General features: G+C 47.1%; 1 protein-coding gene across 1 annotated transcript; it reads left to right on the top strand.

Annotated features, from left to right (window-relative positions):
- Nucleotides 1-337: 337 nt before the first annotated feature.
- LOC104075126 (phospholipase D1-like) lies at nt 338-17,656 on the top strand (the record flags this gene model as incomplete). Its single annotated transcript, XM_009575537.1, has 11 exons — nt 338-491; nt 812-939; nt 1,224-1,369; nt 2,151-2,259; nt 3,832-3,897; nt 10,061-10,119; nt 10,638-10,730; nt 13,341-13,493; nt 14,277-14,426; nt 15,744-15,827; nt 17,575-17,656. Coding segments are annotated over exons 1-11 (1,224 nt in total), but the record flags the coding sequence as incomplete, so codon positions are not given.
- Nucleotides 17,657-20,465: the final 2,809 nt, after the last annotated feature.

Below are 20,465 nucleotides of genomic sequence, written 5' to 3'. Positions count from 1 at the left end.
CCGCAACCAACCCCCTGCAGATTTTTGGAGCTGGAAGGTGAAATATTACGTATTTTCCATTTTAAAGTACAACTGGAGTGTATGAGTCCTGTGGTCACTGACATGGGGGGAAATTTTCTCTTGTAGCCTGAAGCTATTTGTGCTTTTTCACTGCTCTGGGCAGTGGTTTACTGTAGCTGCCGGGCTGGGTGTTTTGGGTGTGTAGGATGGGGAGAGTTGGGATGAATGTGGGTAAGGGGCTGGGGGTTTCCCTCACCCCCCCTGTGCCGGTGTTGATGACAGCCCTGCTCCTTCCTCTTCTCCAGCCCCCCGTGGCTCTGGCGTGCGCGTCCCTGAGATGTCACTGAGAGCTGAAAGCCATGCAGCTACGTCGACGCTGAAGAAGATTGCTGCAGACATGAGCAATATCATCGAGAGCCTGGACACCAGGGAGCTCCACTTTGAGGGGGAGGAGGTCGACTCAGAGGTGCTAAATGACCCAAAAGGCGCCGGTGAGTTGACACCCGTACGTTCTCACCCCGCGTCCCACCTGGATTTAATAACCGATAATCTGTTGACAGATAGGGTACAACGTAGGTGGTTTTACCAAGCCCAGCCATCGGCCCTGTTTTAGGACCTGGAGGCTCTTCAAGTCAAGTCCCTTCTGTGAAGGCTTGTCTTTAAGCTCTCTTAGATAAAACCTGGTATATTTTAGTGGAATTACTTCTGCTGTGTAAATGCTCCCATGTTAAAGTATTGCAACTGTCTGCTGGCTTTCATGCCCTCGGTGGTTACAAGGCTGTTGAGCTAACGGGGTTTGTGGTCCTTCCAGTGTGCATTCCCTTCTCTGCCATCTATCACACCCATGGGTTCAAAGAGCCGGGCACGCAGACGTACCTCACGGGATGTCCTGTTCGAGTGCGTGTGTTGGAAGTTGAACGCTTTACTTCCACAAAGAAGGTCAGAACTTCTAGAAATTTCATTTAATGTCCATAGAACTGTATTAAAATGCCGTTTGTGGATTAATTTTGCACATGCTTGTTCATGAGCTGAGGAAGACGGAATGCCTGTGTCTCAGAAAAACGCTCGAGAGGTTTCCTGTCTGTTTATAAAACCTAATAACAAGAAACTGTGAGACAGAATGATCGCTAAGTAAAATTGAACGAGGGCACTTTAGATGACCAGTTGCAGGAAGGTGACTTATTTCAAAGCTGCAACCCTTGTGGTGGTGTTCTCCTCTGCAGGTACCAAGCCCCAACGTTTACACGATCGAGCTGACCCATGGAGAGTTCACATGGCAGGTGAAAAGGAAGTTCAAGCACTTCCAGGAGTTTCACAGGGAGCTGCTGAGGTACAAAGCCTTCGTGCGCATCCCTATCCCTACCAGGAGGTGAGTGTGCAGCCCTGCGGACGCGGTGGGCTTTGGGAAGACGCGATTTTCTTTCCTCTTTTAATAATATATCGGTGTGGCTTCACCAATCCCATTTCTTTGCTGTAAGAAGGAGACTTTAGTTCAATCTCTACATATTTAGCAGCTATAACCTAAGTGGTGCAAGCATCTCCCTGCTGACTCAGAAAGCGTGTTGGGTCCCAGGTTATCAACTTTTGAGCTGAATTTGCCTTGAAGTTGGGGAAGGGTTATGCTAATGCTAATGGAAATTGTTGGTGCGATGTCGCTTTCCGCCAGCATGGGCGGCATGCGGGAGGCGTGGGGGTCCCCAGCATGGGTGGGCAGCCCTGCCTTGGGGTGGTTGGAAGCATAGGGGGAAAGAGAAGTGGGAAGAGAAGTGGTGTGGGTTGGCAAGAGCCTCCTGATGTGGAGAAATGTGGGGAGATGATATTAGGAAAGGTGAAATTATGAGGGGGTTAAGGGCTGGGGGAACATAATGCCCTAAAAAATAGGGTTTAGGCTTCCTTTCCTTAAAAAGGGACCCTGAAAAATCAAACTCTGATATTTCTGTGTTGTATGTTTGTTTTGTGAGCCAGTTGGAGCAGACTGGCTTCTTAAATGAATCCATGCTTGCTTTTTTTTGCTTTCCTGCCCACCCATCTCTCGGTTTTTAAGAATTTGGATGGGAAAAATAAAAGCATCGCACAAAAAGGGTTACGGAGCAAGGCACACACGCACTTGCAGCACTTAGACTCGATGCCGGGTTTGTTTTTCCTTCCAGTCACACGGTGAGAAGACAATCCATCAAAAGGGGAGAACCGAGGCAGATGCCGAGCCTGCCGCACACTTCGGAGAGCACGGTGCGGGAAGAGCACTTCTCCAGCAGGAGGGTGAGCGCCCGGCTCGGTCTGCGGGGGCCAGAGGGATGCTCTGGGGGGGCTTCTGAGGGGCAGAGATGCCAGGCATGTGGCTATCAAAGCCCTTGTTTTATTACCGTTAAAGTCTTTTGCTTGACAAACTTAGGCTTTGACAAGTCCAGCTTTAATGCCAAATTCTCCTCTGTGCAAAGAGGAGGGTGCTGCTCCCGGGGTTCATACGGGTGAAGTTTTCCTCTGCAGTTGAGCAAAACCACGACGCCCAGAGTGGTGGTTCCCCTCCTCCCACGTGCTCCAATTTAAAGATAGAAGAGGCAGTTCGCAGACTCAAGTTGTGTGATGGAGGCAGCCCCGTGGCCACCAAAATCTGAGAGATTTCAGTCCTGTCCCTCTCTGAAAGAGGAGATGACAGTCAGGCTCTTGATGCTGAAGTGGGTAATTTTAGCCGAGGCACACGTGTTCTGTGTAACTTCATCAGATGTTAACAGATGGGCCCTTCTATGAAGAGCGTGGATGTCTTCCTACCTCATCATTGCAGCTTCTCTGTTCAGGGGGAAAAAAAAAAGTCTGTAAAAACCCACCATCTTCGTTCACCCTGTGCTTATCGTTCTCTTTCTGCTGTTTGCTCCCTCCCTGGGCTTTCTGCCGCTGAAGCCTCAAGTCCCAAAAGCTTGTGTCTTGTGGCTGTGCAGTGCAGATAACCCTCCCTGCTGCGCACAGCTTTGACGCTGTGCGACAAGTTTGAGGAGAGAGATGTTGGTTTAAAAGAGGAAAAACAATGTTTTCTAGATCCTTTTTTCCTTTTTTCCTCTTGGTTTCCCTGTGGGAATCCCACAGCTTTCACCACGGGGATGTATAACCCTGCTGCCCAGCTGGGTATCTCAGTGCTGTGATGCTAACGCCGAGAAGGGCAAAAGTCCCAACGATATTTGTTTCTTTTCGGTTTGTTTTGTGTCCTATAGGAGTCTGCCCGGTTTCCCATGCCCAAACAGCTTAATCTCTTCTTTGCCCAGTAACCATGAGGATGGGAAGAGATTCTCTCTCCTATAATGGTTTCTTCTCTTCCCCACTCCTGGCTGGGGAGGACAGGCTCTCCAGCGCCCGGTGGCCTGGCCACTGCCCTCTCCATGGCTTTGGGACAGGGCAGCGTCGTCACCGTGCTCCTCACTCCGCGAACCTGGTGTTTTGGTTAAATAGGCTCTCTCGATTGAGTCTGAGGCTGTGTTTTCTCATGAAGCGAATTCGCTTCGTGGGTCAGAAACAGCGGGGACTGATTTTTGTATTTAAAATTGTTCTGAAACTTGGGCTCAGCCAAGAAAGTTGACCTCTCAAATGATAGTTCCAAGCAACAGGTCTGCTGGTGGAAGGTACAAACATGGATCTGTGAATAATAAACAACCCGTGATTGAACTGTTTATGCTGCTGAGCTATAATCTTCTGTGAGCACATAATAATGTATTTATTTATCCTTTCAAGCTGAAAAGCGTGTCTGATTTCTTGATGGCTTTCTCATGCCAGACAGTTGGATTGTGGTTTTTTCTTGAAAATTCCTGCATCTTATCTAAAGTTTCAACGTTTTAATTGTAGAAACAGCTGGAAGACTACTTGGCAAAGATCCTAAAAATGCCGATGTACAGGAACTACCATGGAACAGTAAGTAGAAATCAGTTTGCTTAAATGCCTAAAGAATATTCACTTTACAGATGTTGAATTCATTGCAAGAAGACATGCGGCTTATATAAGAAACATTTTACAACCGTTTTGCAAGCATTTTTTGGCTTAGCTGATTTCTCCAACACGGATGTAATATGATTAAAACTGAAGAAGGGGAATGAATGGCTCACTCTTGGAGGTCACTATTATAACACAGTGATAACCTCTTCAAGGTGGTCCAGTCCAGACAGCTGATTGTACATGCGTGATGTAGTGGGTTTCTGTTTAATTCTGGGAAAGGTTTAATGTGATAAGTTGAAGTTCTAAATATTTAAACAATTGGAGACCAAACCATACCCCTTCCGTTTGGGCTTTGCGTGTGGTCCTGGGTGCAAATTTGTCTCAGATTCCTATTCTGTGCCATTTTGCTGGACTTCGCTGGACATCGGGTGTGTGTGTGTGATACCCATTGCCTCTGTGGGTATTTTGTCATTTCCAAAGGAAGATGGTAATTGGCTTATTTCCCCAAGTCGATAGTCTTGTTGAAATGAGGAGAAATGTCAAATCCAACTTCAGGCCTATTTTAAGCAAAAATATTTCCTTTGAAAGCCATCCTCGAATGTTTCTTCAGTAGCCCTCACCTGTCGGCTGCAGCTGTAACATCTCCCTGGGATAGTAATTTATTTCCCCTTTTTTTGGCTGCATAATGAGTGTGTAACTCCGTCTTTTGTATTATCAGCAAAACCTGATGCATGCATTAAGTAGCTGCAGAGCTTAGTGACATTTCTGAGCAAGGGGTGATAACTGGGGACACTTGGTTTTCAAACAAGGCAGAAATGTAGACTAAACTTAGGGTATCTGTAGCAGCCAGTTCTTTTCAACTTTTGTTGTTGTTGTGTGGTAGGAATTCTGCTCTTTTGCAGGATTTCAGTTGTGTAGAGATGTTGGGCAGCTCATAGCTGGATGTAATGCCCGAAAGCAGCGTGTGCTCTTGTTGCAGAGCTCGGTTGAGCACTGCTTGTTGCATGGGACAAAGTGCTCGTCCAGCGTTGGCCCTCGTACTTTGGGTTGGCCATCATGCTTTGGGTTGCAAGAATTCTTCAGATCTGGGCTGAGAGGACCTGTGTTTCTTAGAGTGCTTCTTTTGGGGACAGGATGTGGAGCTTAGGTCCACTGCAGTCAAGAGCTGTGTTAGTCTGCATGTGGAAAACAGTCATCTTTTGTTCTAAAGGCAAGATTGGGGTAACTTGGCAATTTTGATCAGTAGCATATGCAAAGTGGGGGAGAGTAATTTTACAGTGCAGATCCGTCTTGTCACTCTTAAGCAGGCGTTGTTTTTTTTTTGTTTGTTTTGGAGAATTTCTGCTCGTGTAAGAACGTGGGTGATCTTTTGACTAGTTCGAGGCAGGCTGCCGCGGTGGGGGCCGGGTGAGGAGACGAGCGGTCCTGCCTTGCCCGGGCAGCTGTGGGGTGCTCCCCTCCTCCGGCGCTGAATCGCCCTTCTGTCCCCAGCCCCCAGAGCCAGATGTCACTTTGCACATCAATTCTCAGTTTATTGTTGGCTTTTGCTGGATTTGGCCGCAGCGAAGTGTTCAGTGACGACTTTTCTGCTAATGGCAGCACCACTAAGTGCAGCGGGTCCTGCAGGCAGTGCTGGAAGAGAAAGCACAGGGAGAAACATGTTTCCTTTAAAAAAACCCACCAAAACACCACCCACCATTCTCGGACTAGAGACTAAAGTGAAGATTTCTGGCATCTTCCTTGGAACTGTATTTGTCCTCCTTGGAACAAAATGAGGGCTTTGCTCTTCCTGCGGTTGAGAAGGCTTTTGCCTGGACGCTGACAAATGCTGTAACTGTCTTAATCTCGGAGCACATTTTGACTCCTGCGTGTTCCTCTCATCAAATCCGTGCACCGAGGTGTTTTTTAAAATCCTAAATTCTTTGTGAAGTCAGACATGGAGTTGCAATGACAAGCTGCGACCTGCCTGACGTGTAACCCTTGGTCCTTGTGAAGAGCCTGCTTGGGTCAATCGCGTCTCCTCAGAGATGTTTTTACATCTGACCTGCACAATTTAATTGATTCGCTTTTTTGCTTCTTTTGTTTTGCATTTGTGGTTAATTTATTATTTGTTATTGAGAGGGTCACCACTTCATACACTGTCTCGAGGACGTGCCACGCACTGGGCGAGTCGAGCCTGCAAGTCGAGCTTGTAGCAGTTTTGCAGACCTGAAGTCCCCGGTGGGTTGAGGATCAGGTCCATGGTGACCACCTGACATTGTAGAGGTTGTACATCCTCTCGCCTTTCTAGGTGACACTCCTGCAGGCTGTGGAAATAGAACCTACTGAAGCATCATCATTTAGAGATGTACCAAGTGTCCCTTGCTTTGACTGGGTAGCTCTGACTGATAAAATTCACAGCCTTCTCACATTTCCCTTAATTTCTCAGCATTCATTGTAACAGAGTATTTTGTGTGGAGTTCACAAATAGGTTGGTAGATGCATTGTATTTTGTGATCAGACCCAGACTTCGTAGCCTTCCATTTTTTTTTTTTTTTTTCCTTTTGGCCATGTGACTTACGATTAAATCTCATGTCTTCCAGTCCCTTCCAAAACCTTTTTATAGCGCATCTGGGCTGAAGTGCTTCAAGACAATTACTGTTAAAATGAATGTTGTGGGAATCTCAGTGTGTTAATTGTCCACACTTTTTTCTGGGAAATGGAAATTGGGGGAATATAGCCCAAAAACATTGGGAAACGGGACTTGTGGGCTTGATGGTATTCCATATAAAAATTTTATTAATTGGACCTTAGCATCATTTTTTGTATGAGCTGCAATAGTTGAAAGATGCCTAAGCAAAATAAAAAATAAGATTTGGTTGAACCAAAGTGTGTGTGTCTGTAACACTTTGCATGAGTTTTAGTAATTGAGTGTAAAAACCTTGTCTTTAGTGAAAGCGGTACAACGTAAGAACAACTCAGATATGTGAGAGTGGCTGCTGGTTTGCCTCTGATACGGCACTTCGATCTGCAGACCATTGCAAAGGTCCCCACCCAACCCTTCAGTATTTTTAGTTATTGCACTTGAAGTTTAGTACATTTAATATTTTTTTTAATTTGGGTTTAGTATAAGCCAATTTTACGTGTAAGAGATAGCTGGCATCTTGCTCAAAAATATTATTCTGAACAGCGGTGTAATTTCATTTTATTGCTAGCCACTGCTGCTAATCAACTCTTTATGTTTTTTTTTTTTTAACCCACTAAATTAAAAACGAGAGTCGAAATGAAAACACAGTGTGGAGCTGCTGAATTCTTCCTGAAATGCAGATGCTCTATGAAATTTTTGCTTACATAAATCATGCGTGCTCGACATTGCTGGCAGAACAGGACGGTTTAAAACCGTGGCCCGTGCACCTTGCAGCTGGTTCTCCACCTTTCATAGCTTGTCTTTCTGCAGCTGATCACTCCCGTCTGGTTTGTGTCTCTTTTTTTTTTTTATTTATTGCTACAACAATGTCATTGAAACTGCATTCTCTAGGCCCGTATCTCATACTTAAAATATTCTGCTGCGGATCGCTCTGAAACCAGAGCGGGATGCCGGCTCCCCGGGGAGGCAGCTGGGCAGCGCCGGAATTCCGATGTGAAGGAGATGAAAGCGCCTCGCTGCTCTGCCTTCCCCTCTTGGTTTTTCTGTGAACGACGAGCACCTCGGATGAAAGGCACTGTCACAGTAAAAATAGCTAACGCAGCAATAATAATAATGATAATAAATCATTCGATCAGATATTTTCCACTGCACTGAGGAATTTTCCTTCTAACTGGTGGAACTTATTTATGTTTTTTTACAAACCAACGCTCCTAATTGGTGCTGTGATCAACGTGTTGGATGGGCTCCTGTCACTGTCGTTGCCATTTCAAAGAATCCAGGTTGCTGCGCTGCCAGACAATCTTTCTTTCATTTTTTATGTAGTAGTAGTCCTGTTTCTGCAAGTAATTTTTCCTCCTGGTTTTTCTTTTTGCTTCTTTGAGGACAATTATTTCTCTGCATGCAGTGCTGCTCATATTGCTGCCAGCTTTCTGGTTGCAGCCGACGTTTTCAAAGGGTTTTGACATTCGTGTGCGTGTTTTTTTTGTGTGCCCGCTGTCAGAGAGATGTCTGGGTTTCTGATTCATCTGGTGGGGAATGCCAGCCATTTTCTGAAGAAATGAAAATGGGATCCAGGGCAAAGAACTGGCCCGAGACTTCGCTTGGGACCTCTGATAAGAACTTGTAGGATACGCTGGGTTTTCGGATGCTCTCCATCCTGCTCCGAGTGTCACTGCAGAAACAGCTGAAATGTTCGTTCATACCTGGAGCTTTTCCAGAACGTGTAGTGAGAGCGGTGATAGCAAGATTGTTAGTAAAAGCATGAACTAACTGGTTCTAGCCCCTTTCTGAAAACAGGCTGAAATCACCCAAAAATGAGGGCATTAAAGTTGCCTCTAGTGAATAGAGACTGCTTTATGTCCTTGAGCTACTCGGAGGAGAACAACAGATCCTTTGTTCTTCTCCGTGACCTTATTGATGTGGGAAGTTTGGGAAGGAGCGGCAGAGCGTGAGGAGGAGGAAGGATCTTCTGTCCTACTGCTGCTTCTCTGGGGCAAAAATGGTGGTGTTGGGAAGGGAGCCTGAGCCAGCCTCACCGTAACTGCAGGGCAGGCTTTTGCCCCAAATCTACTGATATTCTTTGTTATGGTTAGTGTTTGAAAATATCTCTGAGACTTATGGGTCCACCCATGTAATTCCTGTGCAAAATCGGATTTTGCCAATGAGGGCCCTGAGGTTGGTTTGCCAAAGAGCAGGTGACGGTGGCCACCTTGGAGGAGAGCCCTTCCTTGGGTGCTGGCACCTGAGCTGCTGTGGGGCATGGGTGGGCATGGCCCGAAGCTGGCCCTGAGGCCATCTCGTGTCCCAGCTGCGGTTGGGAGCACGGGTTGAGTCCTGGGCTTCGGTCCCAGCAGGCTTCGTTGCCAAAACATGTGGCTAGAGGGTTCTCTCGGGCTTGCTGCCTGACCAAAGGGGAGAGCAACTCCTGCCCTCACCCTGCCCCGAGCACCTTTCTGCACTTGGACTTGTACGCGTTAATAAATTAAAAGTGCCTGGGTGCAGACAAGCCTCTGCCATGCAAGGCAGCTCCGTCGCAGGGCTGCTCCTGCCCAAGCCCTGTCCTGCACGGGACACCCGGGGCAGGTGTTCCTCCCTGCTAACGGGGCCCAGGGCTAATAACCAGCAGACTGTCAGGAATGTCCTGCTGTGCCAAGAAAAGCCTGCTCGGCTGAAATTGCCTGGTGTCCTATTTTTAGAGGTGAACGTAATCATGCTGTGCTTTCTCACCGGCTTTGCTTCTCGTTACGTTCCTCTGCAATCTTGGCTGAAGCAGGAGGAGCCGCGAGGAGGCAGGTTGCTTGAATTTGAGATTTGCTGGTAAACTTGATAGTATGGCACCTGGGTTTCCCAGGCTGTGCCTGCCGTGGAGCTCTGTGCAGACCGGCAGAAGTCACGGAGAATGTGCTTGAACTCGCTCTCCTCCTGCCCCACTGTGGCATTTGTTTTTGGCTCCTGGGGCCGCTGCGTACAGCGCTGGGCGGGAGCGACCTGCTGCGATGGTCTTGGAGGATGCTCGTGGGTTGAGGGGCTGAACCCCCACGTGGTGTGTGTCCATGGGGTAGGGGACTCAAAGGGATTGGGTTGCTCCCAGCCCTGGGTATGTGTGCTCATTCCCTTTCCAGCCTTTCTATGAGGGTCACTGGAGGAAGGAGGGGATTCAGGCAGCCAGCCAAGTTCACACAGACCCCCGAACAGTGTCAAACTTGAGTCCTCATTTCAGCCAGTGATCCAGGAGGGAGGATACTGGTGGGTCCCTATGATACGTTCAATCTTGATTGTCCTGGTTGCCTGAAATGTGTTCTTCAAAGCACATTTTGAAATAAACAAGCAAACAAACAGAAAACCCAACCAAACTACTTTTCTTGGTCTTCTTGGAGAAGCTTAAGCGGCAGTGGGTAACTTCTGCTCAGGATCTTCTGTAGGTTTTGTCTTTGTGACAAGTCACTTCGATGAAGCAAAGTATTTTGTGGATTTCAGAGTATGAAAAATGGGCGAAATCTGTTTTTCTTTCCCCAGATGGAGTTCATTGGAGTAAGCCAGCTGTCATTCATCCACGACCTGGGACCGAAGGGCATGTGAGTTGTGAGCTGTGTCTTTGTGAGTTGTGGTTCACCAAGAGCATGGCTTCATAAATAAATATCATTCAAACTGATGGCTTTCCTTTCTCGCCAATAACTGACTGGAGAGTGTTTTGCCATCTGGGTTTAAGAATGTATTAATGTTCAGACAGAAATGCTACAGCTTTGGGAAATGGTCTTGGGAGTGGTCTGCTCTGCGAGATGTGGGCTGCAGCCCATCGGCTGGCTCATGAGGTTTCTTCCCTTCCCTCCCCACAACCTGTTGACCCACTTGTTCTCCTGCTTGTGCTATAAAACAGGGCCCTGCATTTCCTAAACCTGCATGATTTCCTTCCGGGGGGGTATTTTTGCCCTTCTTCCAGCCTTCAGGCCAGCTCGGGCATGGCTGGAGGTGGCAGGAGCCATCCCTGGGCACAGGGGCTGGGGGGTTCAGCAAGCATCCTCCCACCCGAGAGCTGCCCTGCACCTCCAGGAGAGCCGAGCCGCCCGTCCTGACAGTGTTTCTGTCCTTGCAGAGAAGGGTTGATCATGAAGCGCTCCGGGGGCCACCGCATACCTGGCCTGAACTGCTGCGGCCAAGGAAGGATGTGCTACCGATGGTCCAAAAGGTACTGCCGGGGCGGGCGAAGGCGGCGATGCTGTGTGCTCCTCGGGCACACGTACAAAAACTTGTTTTTTCCTCCTAAAACATCTGTGAGGGAGATTCTTGCTTTTTTATGAAAGCCACAGATTTTCAGGCCAAAAGGGTCCGCAGGTTATTCCCCTCTCACCCTCCTGCATGGAGGGTGGTGAGTTTTTTCTTTTGCATTGGAATTCATAACAGAAGGGACATCTTGCTCCAGAGGAAAATTGGGATTTCCTACAGCCCCGAGCTGGCAGAAATGGCAATAATCCCCTGGTCTGTGCCCAGCTTTCCGTGCTGCAGGAGCGCCCGGGGGCTCCGTGCCTTCGGGAGGGGACGCAGCTGGTGAGACCGCCCCGGGCAGACTTCAGCCCGGTTTCCTGAGCTTCCCTTCCTCAATTTACAAAAAGAAAATCAATTAATTGAAACATTATCTGGGCTGCTTTGGAGCTGGATTAAATCAGATGTGACCTGCAGCAGTAGGGAGCTCTGTTTGGTGCAATTAACCTTGGAATTAAATACGTCTCCTCTTCCTTATTACTGCACGTGCTTAAATGCCGGTGTTTTCATGGGAGTTTTCACAAGCCACCCTGTTCCCATGTCCCTTCCTGCTGCAGACGGACCTAACTTACTGTCCCCATCCCTTTACCTTCTCTGTTAGATCTCGCTGTTTCCTGGGGCTGCAGCGCAGGGAGACGTGTGCTATGGAGGAGTATGTGTGTTAGCAGCTAGCATCCAAAAAATGCAAGCGGTATTTTTCCTGGAGCTTTCCCTTCCCGGGCAAGTCTTTTCCTTTTGAAAATCCACATAGCACATACCTGCCTTCTGGAGACAGTTTCTTGGTCTGTGAGAGCTTCCCCAAACATTATCCACCGTTGGATTTCCGCATCGCCAATGGGCTGTCGTTCATGTTAAAAAGTTCTGTTTTCCAACAAAATCTTTCTGCGTTCTTCTGAAGGAAAGGTCCTATTTCTTCATTGTCTTTCCAACATTTCTTAATGCGATTTTACAGAAGATCTCTATAATGCGTGCACAAGGAGATGAAGATGTGACCTTTTTTCAGGTCAAATCATTAAATTGTTTCAAATTCTTTTTTCTCTTTTATGGAAGAAAAAATGCCTTTTTCTCTCGATGCCCCTCAGTTAACTCTTCCCTATGTTATGCAGAGCTCAACCTTTAGTGGAGACAGTAGCACATCCAGCTCCGATGGATCTCATTTTTCCTTTAGAGCCTAAAAAGGGATGGGAGAAGTGTTTGAGTGGGATTATGTGCAGAGTAACACCAGAGGGCACCGAATCCCCGCCTCGGCCTGCCGGGACTGACAGCGTGTGTATCAATAAATAGGCAAATAACAGTAATATTTCCCAGAGAGGGTTATTTAAGTGAAGGATTTTAGGACACGTCAAGCTGGGGGCAGAGCTCCCCCTGAGCATGGGGCAGACCGTGACCGTCCTTTTCCCACAACAGCTTTGCCGTAGGCATTGGGGTTTTATACCTCAAATTCATTTCACTGATTATAGTAGGTTGGGTGTGTTATGGCCACGGGGGTTGCGGAAAGGGACGCAGAGAAGAACGGTGGGGTGATGCCGTGGACTGGGCAGGACTTCTCGGGCAGGGGGGATGCTTGAAAATGTACTTTGTGGGTATGATTGGGAGTGAAATTATGGGCCAAATGATGGGGGGAGGTATTTTTGCACCAGATGAGAGGTGATGCTGGGATAACTCTTTCAGGGCCCTGAAAGAAAAGAAAAATTATGGGATCTGGAAGGAGATGAGGAGCTGGGGCTGTTACTAAAGATACAAGAATGAACAGATTTTTGCGGTATTTTCTGTTGCTTTGTGTGTTTCTGAGTGTGCAGAAGAATGAGGCGAAGGTCTGGTGGTGGAGACCTGTGTGGGACAGAGGGGGCCGGTTACCCCAGCTACGCCGCAGGGGGAGAAAAAATTAGAAATGCCATTCACAGGAAAAAATGTGTTTTTTCCCAGAGTTGCCTTCAGGCTACGGTATTTATGTAAAACCTGCCGGTCATCTCTCATCATGTGTTTCTAACAGGGTGCCTGTTGCTTGGCAATAAAAGCTTTTCAAAATGCCTCGTTCATATATTTTGATAGGAGTGAAAGTGATCCTAGCATCATAATTAATGTTAGAAATGTCAAGTAATTCCCATATCGCCTCTAGGTGTAACATAAAAGCTGAATAAAAATCTGGGATGGAGGGATCCTTGTTGCACCTTGCCCGGTGCTGGGGCACCAGGCTGGGAGGTTTGCGGGCAGGGAGGTTCTCACTGATTTCGTTAGACACAAGAACCTGTATTTTCAAAGGCTTCACTAGAAAGGAATCATGCAAGTAACTCTAAAAGTCTTGTATTGAATTCAAACTCATTACCCGTAAAATAGGCACTTTCCTGCTCAAGAAAACCTGGTCTAGCCCCTGAAAATAAATTTTACCTTTTAGTTGAACGCTTTCCTTTCCCTGATACATGATTTGCACTTGTTTTGAAGGAAACACCTTTTCACTTTATTAGTCTTTTATGGCTCATGTGTTGAAGACCAGCATGGGTGAAATACAAGTGACCTGGTTGCTGTGCCCGTACAGGTGGCTGGTGGTGAAGGACTCCTTCCTGCTGTACATGAAGCCAGACTCGGGGGCCATTGCCTTTGTCCTGCTGGTAGATAAGGAATTCAACATTAAGATAGGCCAGAAGGAAACAGAAACTAAATACGGGTTGCAGATCGACAATCTCTCTAGGTAAGAAACAGTCTTTATTTAGACCCTTTTTTTTTTGCTTTGCTTTTGCTTTTTTTTTTTTTTAATAAGGAAGAATTGATGCTCCTCTCCAGGAGGGGTTAACAAGGTGTGCCGGGCTGCCGTGGTGCAGCTCAGCTTCCCGCAGGGCTCAGCGCCTGGGCAGCTGCTGCTGTGTTTATACCTGCTGGGGATTTGGCCTGTGTAATGCTGATCGTTTCCGATGTCTTAATGAGGCATTTGGAGCCTCAGCCACCACTCGTCCAGCCTTGTGGTTATTGCTCAGGCCTGAGGGCACGGTGCATGTTGAGTTGCACAGTCTGTTTTTGCAGCAGTTGCTTACAGTAATTTTCTAGGTGCTCTGTTCCTCTATGCCGCAAGCAGGGGCACGTCCCACATCCCAACCAGAGTATTACACAAAAGACACGCTAATTGGGATAAAGACGTATTTAATATTTTTATGGTAGCATACGGTATAAACTAATCTTTTAAAAAATACAGCATTAGCTAGGTTCAACTCTCCTCCAAGTTAAGCTGATGCTATTAATTTAAATCTGGGGTATTTGTTTTTATGCTTGGCAGTGCAATACTGTGGTAGTCACTCGGAGCAGCTCAGTGCTCTTGTATTCATTTGCAAACAAAACAACAAAGCAAAGTCCTTACTTCTTGCTTAAATAGAAGATGACTGATACAGGTGCATTTATCAACGTGGGTAGACAGCGAGGAGCAGCCCAATTAAACGTACATGGCTTCAGCATCCTGCCCCACGCATTGTCTGTTTTACAGGTCGCTGATTTTGAAGTGTAACAGCTACAGACATGCCCAGTGGTGGAGGCAGGGCATAGACGAGTTCATTCGGAAACACGGCAAGGACTTCCTCACCGAGCACCGCTTCGGCTCTTACGCAGCCGTGCAGGAGAACACGCTGGCCAAGTGGTGAGGACTGCGGCGAGGCTGCGACCGGGTCACGGTGCCTCGGGCACTGTTACCTGCAGCAGCGATGGCACACGCCTGCCTGCGTTAGCCTGGGTCTCGTGGATAGAGCTGGTGGCGTTTGGTAGCTGTAGGGACTGACGATAATTAGAGAAGTTGGAAAAAATGAGGCTTTCTTCACCGGGAACAGAATAGCAGTACTGGTGACAGGAGTGCTTTGATCCTGTTATGGCTTTGCCTCGCAGCTCATAGCATTTTGAAACATCAAGTTTCGTTTGAATTTGAACACGTTGGGCATTTATTATTGTAATGATAAAAATGGTATTTTGATGCACATGTAATTGGCAGGATGCTTATGAGTTAAAGCCAGACCCGCTCTTTCATTAAGATATTCCCGGCTTCAATTTTATCCCAGTTTCTGATTCTGGAAACGCTGTTTCCTAAGGGTTTTTAGGTCTTTGGGTTGTAAGCCCACGGTAACGCAGGTGCTGTTGAAGACGTTTGCCTCTTTGGCTACTCCCTTCTCCATAGCTCCCTCCCGAAGCAGCTGTGCTGCAGCCTGTCCTGCCCGTGCTCTCCTGTGACCCATGGTCTGGTCACGTCCTTCTGCTCTGAAATGCAAGATATGTCCTGCTCACCACGTTTGCAAGGCTGATTCTCGCTCTGTAAGGCAGCATTGCCCTTCTAGGCACCATGCATGCGTTCAAATGCAAATGTCACTCATCTGATTGAAGAACAGCATCAGATTCAGGCCTTGCAGATTGGCTTTGCAATGAAAGAGAATCAGCAAATGCAAATTTGGATATAGTCTAAGGGTGACTGGGCTTTAGGCAGCCAGCAGTCCCACAAGAAATCCTCCTGTCCATACTGTAACCTGATTGCACTAAGCCATTCCCAGAAGCATCTCAAAAATCGATTCTAGCTGGAAGCAAACCCTTGCAGTGCTCTCACTGCAGCCTTTGCCTTGCAGCAACTGCTGCCCAAATAGTTCCTGTAAATCAAAGCAAACACCACTCTGCCATCTTTTCCTGAGAGCCAAACCTAGCTCGCACATCAAGCAAAACACAAGAATATTGTGTGCAATTGGCAGAAGTACCAAGTGGCACTTAATAATCTCTTATTGTGCTGTTTCATTAAGCTACTAATAGCAGCGTGAAATTCTCCCTGCGTGTTGTCCTAATTCTTGAAATTAGGTTTGTGTTTGCTTTTGAGAAGAGAATGTAAATGGCATTAACACAGAACCCTGTCGGTCTTCAGCTGTGGGCTTTGTTTAATGAAAGGGAGGAAACCTAGATCGATGTGCTGTGTTTGCTTTTACAGGTATGTAAATGCTAAGTGGTACTTTGAAGATGTGGCAAATGCCATGGAAGCTGCTAAGGAAGAAATTTTCATCACAGATTGGTGGTTCGTACTTACATATTTGGATGTTGACCAGCCGTCTCTCTTGGGACGTTCCCGACAATGTGGCACTGTTTGGAGGCCCTACAGTATGGCAACTAGCCGTGCGGCCAGATGGTTTGGCAGCACACCCAAACATCTCCTTGTGTTGTATTCAAAGGCCTTTTCAGGAGGGTTGGCAGCAAAAGCGCATGCTTGAAATCAACAGCTTGGTTGTCTCCTTCCAAGAAAGGCCTGCAACTGCGTGAAGGCACCACCTGAATTGCAAATGTTATGGCTTGAGGAGCTCATCAGGAGTGTAAATCACTGCAAACCCGAGGGGCTAGAATATTTTTCGGTGTGTAAGGGTACATGGACACCCAAACACCTCTGATGGTGCCTTTCCCATGCGATCCTGCACGGGACCCTCCTTTCAGCTCCTCCTCACTGTTTTGGGAAGCCTCGTGCCAGCGATGAGAGCATCTTGGGGGGGGCGGGTGTAATTTTGCTCTGCTCTTAAATGGGCCAGACAATGGAGGGAAAGTTTTGTCGCCCCTTCCCCGAGCTGTGTGGCTGCCAAAGGACCTGGCTCTGCCCACTTCTTAACTAGTAGTTCAGTCTGTTTGTGCAGTGCTCTGGTTCCTGTTTGAGGCAGAAGAAGGGTGCTCTCACCGGCTCGGGGCAGAGTTGCCTGGCTGGATGCCAACTGCGGCTGCCGGTGTCTTGCCTTTGTCGAGGTTAATCTGGCTGAGCCAGCCTGGACCGTGGGGACAGGATGGTAGGGCAGGCTCCCAAGCCACGGCTCAGAGGTCCTCGTTAACCTTGGGCATGTCTCTGTGCTCCTCTTTCTCCATCTGTAAAATGAACTTCTTGCCACTAATCCACTGCCCATAGGAACCGGAAGGATTAATTCTTAGGTGGCAATTGTGGGAAAACAAAATATGATGTTAACATTTACTGGGGTAAACCTGTTTCCCAACATGACCACAGATAAACCCAATGCTCCTGGATCCCCACGAGCAACATCAGGTAGCGAGGCAAGAGCATCACATTTGAGATCCGTTGTCTCTTACTTAACGTTTTAGTCAGACAATTGTTAAAGTATCTTGGAATTGCAAAACTTACCTGTAACTTGGAGTTAAGATAAAAATGCTGTAGTCAGAAGCATGTTTTTATGCTTTAACCAAGGACAAGTTCCCATGCCCGGTACAAAAGTGAAGGAATGAAATTCTGTCACCTTGCTTTGCAGCAGTTAGATAAGATTGCTTAATTATTCCTTGTAATCCTTAAAGCTATGAATCAATAACATGTCCTGTTGAGAAATCATATTGCTTTGTCTTTAGGCAGCAAGGAAAATTCAGCACAAATCTATGCTACTCAGATAGCCTAAGTACCAGGAGAACTGAAATCCCACTCTTATTTATTTTTTATGTCTACACATTTCTTGAAAATCTACCTTGGGGTTTTCTTTTGTTGCATCTTTTTCATAGACAGAGTCCAAGTTTCCGCATTTATACATCACTGTTAAACTTGGTCTCATGGGTTGTTGAATAGTAAGATGAATGTGCTGGACATGTCCCCTGCCCTCTGTGATGCTCCGTTATTAAAAAACAAAGAGCATGACGTTGGAGAATGCATCACTCTGGGACATGAACCTTCACATCCACTTTATATAAACTTTTTGATTTCTTTGCTTACCAAGTTGATTTTTTAGGCCAATGCTTTGTTTGCAGACTACATATGCTGTGTTTTTCCCCCCCCTTTATTTTCTTAGGCTGAGCCCAGAAATCTTCATGAAACGACCTGTTGTGGAAGGAAATCGCTGGCGGCTGGACTGCATTCTCAAGCGGAAAGCCGTAAGTGAGCTCCAGCTTCAACCATCGCTCTGCAGAAAACCCTGAGTGCCCAGCCAGTTACAGGGTCATACTGGGACTGGAGCGTTTGCACCATTTATTTTGATAGGGATGAGAGTTAAAGCTGGCCAAACCTCACTTCAGATGGCCTCGGAAATCTACGTGTCTTGATTTGCTCCCCCCGTTTGGGTTTGGAAGAGCTCAGAGGCAGAAGGGTAGACCCTCTGATTGCCCCTTCGAGTCCTCAGGTTTGGGTTGCATCAGCCTTGCATTGTGACTGCCCCAGCTCCTGGTGGGGTTGAAGAGCCGTTGCTGTCGGATGCTTTCCTTGTGGCGTACGTAATTTAGAGGTATGGGGAGGACTAAGCACTTTGTGGTGGCTCTTGGTAGGTGGTTTGTACGTTACTATGTTGTGCAGATCCTGTCTGTCATTACCAGGTATTGTGTGTCTGTGCAGCTTTCAGAGCTGAAGCTGTGAAAGATACCATCAGTCTTCCAAGAAAATCAGGATGTCATTATCAAAAAGTCACGTGGTATCATCCCGAGGTTCATGCTATCTCACGACAGCCTTCTCATTGAGTTTTCCATACTTGATATATTGCATAGGTCCTTGCTACAACTAAATACCAAAGAACTGATGTTCTTGCTGTTCACCCATCATTCGTTGCTGTAGTAAAGAAGTGCCTGTTGACTTTAAGCATCACTCTAGTGTCCCCAGCCCCATTATCCCTGGTGGAGCCCCTCTTGCCTTCATCCAGGCTGTGCAAACCTCTTCTTGCCAGAGCTCTTTCACAGCTGCTACCGTTGGTAATAATGAATTTTAGTAGAGCATAAGAAAGGCCAAAACCTGAAAGGTTCTTGTGTTTTCTTATTACTATTTTTATTTCCAAGGATAACTTACATGGTTAAAAAAGGCTTTATTTTTTTGGTAGCTGCCCCTTACTACCTGTCTGTCTCCTGGTTTTCCTTGTCCCTACCCACCCTTTCTATATTCTCATGGCTCGTGTGGCTGCTAAGAGGAGGAAGATCAGCTGTGCCCTCCCTGCCTGTCCCTTCTCAGGTGGATACTCTGGTCATGAGGGTCCTGGTGCATTGCTGTGGAGAAGGGATGTGGGGAAAGGGCTTCAGCAAAGCACGAAAAAAGCGTGCAAACACAAGCAGCATCACGTTCCCCAGAGCTGGGCTGTGGTGTTCAACAGTGATAAACGTGACTCAGAGACTTGGACTCCTAGCATTGCCATGTTATCTGAGTTAATAAATGCTCATGTTCAGTAAGCAAATGCTTGTATAAACTTCTTCCCTGCGTTTTAATTTCTCCTTCTCTGCTGTTCCTCCTGAACAGAAAAGCTCAGACCTGCTTTTGACATGGTGCCATCCCATGGCACTCCCGGTCAGGATTCCTGTGCAAAGCTCTGTGCTGTTGCATGCTCTCCTTTCTTGTGCAGCACTTCAAGATATGAGCAAGCAACTGCAACTACTAGCTCTCTTTCTATTTTCTTTAAGAGTTTTCATCTCAGAAAAACAGTTTATTTTGTTGCTGGTTGTACTCTGCTTTCCAATAACAGGTCTGAATCCAGACTATAGAGAATGTGTTTCATGGAGCCAAGCGAGGCAGACAGAGAAGCTGAGGGTGAGGTGTTTATGAATGTGGGCTGTGCTTCGGTTGCTCACCCAACCCGTGATAACACCAGTGCTAGAAATGGTAGCTTGCCCCACGTGAGCGATGAGTCAGGAAGAGAAGCGTGGCTGGGGAAGTCTCTTGAACTCTTGGTGTGGTAGAAGGGCAGGAGTCCAGGTAGACATCCTGAAGTAGTCTTTGACTCCCTCCCCTTCCAAACCAGTTGTGGTCACGGTCCTAGGCATTCCTCCGCATGCCTAGGGAAAAAAAAAAAATAGTTTTTTGTGTCTGACTGCTGTTGATTTGGAAGTAGTCTTATGTTCTGGCAAATGAAACGTGGCCACAGGGCATGCTCACTGGAAGAATTTGGCTTTGTTTGTCATGTTGGCATGGATTTTCCAATGGCTATAAATACCTTGAAAAAGTGAGGAGCGTTTTAAGGTTAGTTCCTGGAAATACTTGCCTGCTCTCTCACTTGTGGCATTTCTCTGATTCGGCCGGGCGGTTGGTGAGCTGGTGTCTAGGTATAGGTAAGGCTGCCCTTTATGTACAGCGCTGCCTTGGACTTCTCTGGGTGCAGTGGGGTGCAGAATATCATCCACAATTCGGAGACTGCTCAAGCTATCAGTAGCAGCTTTATGGAAATAGAAGCTTAAAAGGCTGTGGGAAGTTTAGGTCCCAAGTTTAAGCTCCTCTGCAAGATAAAGCCAGGCTGGTTTACAGCAGCAGTCCCAGTGTGTGGCCAGCATCTGCTGAGGTTTGGGAAGCACTTGGCAGTTTTGAAAGTGCTTTAACAAGTGTCCTTAGAAACCCTCCTCTGGGTACCATTCTACTCAAGAAAAGCACCATCCTTTGAGCACTGCTCATTGTATTCCAGGAGGTTTTTTAGCTCTACCAGCAGAAAGAACTTGTTTGCTGACATTGGGTCGGTTGCATCCCCTTTAGGAGAGGGATGTCTGTATGACCACACTGGTGTCGTTGTCCTGCAGATGCTTGTAACTGTAGGCAAATCTTAGGGCAACATGAAACAGCAGAAGACCGAACTTCAGTGGATGTGTGCAACACTATTATATATGGAGTGAACCACGTTTGCAAAATTCTACCTCAAAGGATGTTTAAAAGGGGCTACTGTAAAAATGACCTGTTGATGGGCTTTGGCATAGCCCAGTTCTTCACACCCAAATCCCGGTACTG

The sequence above is a fragment of the Fulmarus glacialis genome, unplaced genomic scaffold, assembly GCF_000690835.1.
Source record: "Fulmarus glacialis isolate BGI_N327 unplaced genomic scaffold, ASM69083v1 scaffold1874, whole genome shotgun sequence".
Lineage (NCBI taxonomy): Eukaryota > Metazoa > Chordata > Aves > Procellariiformes > Procellariidae > Fulmarus > Fulmarus glacialis.
The sequence above is the reverse complement of the archived record's forward strand: the minus strand, read 5'-3'. Positions and strand labels throughout refer to the sequence as shown.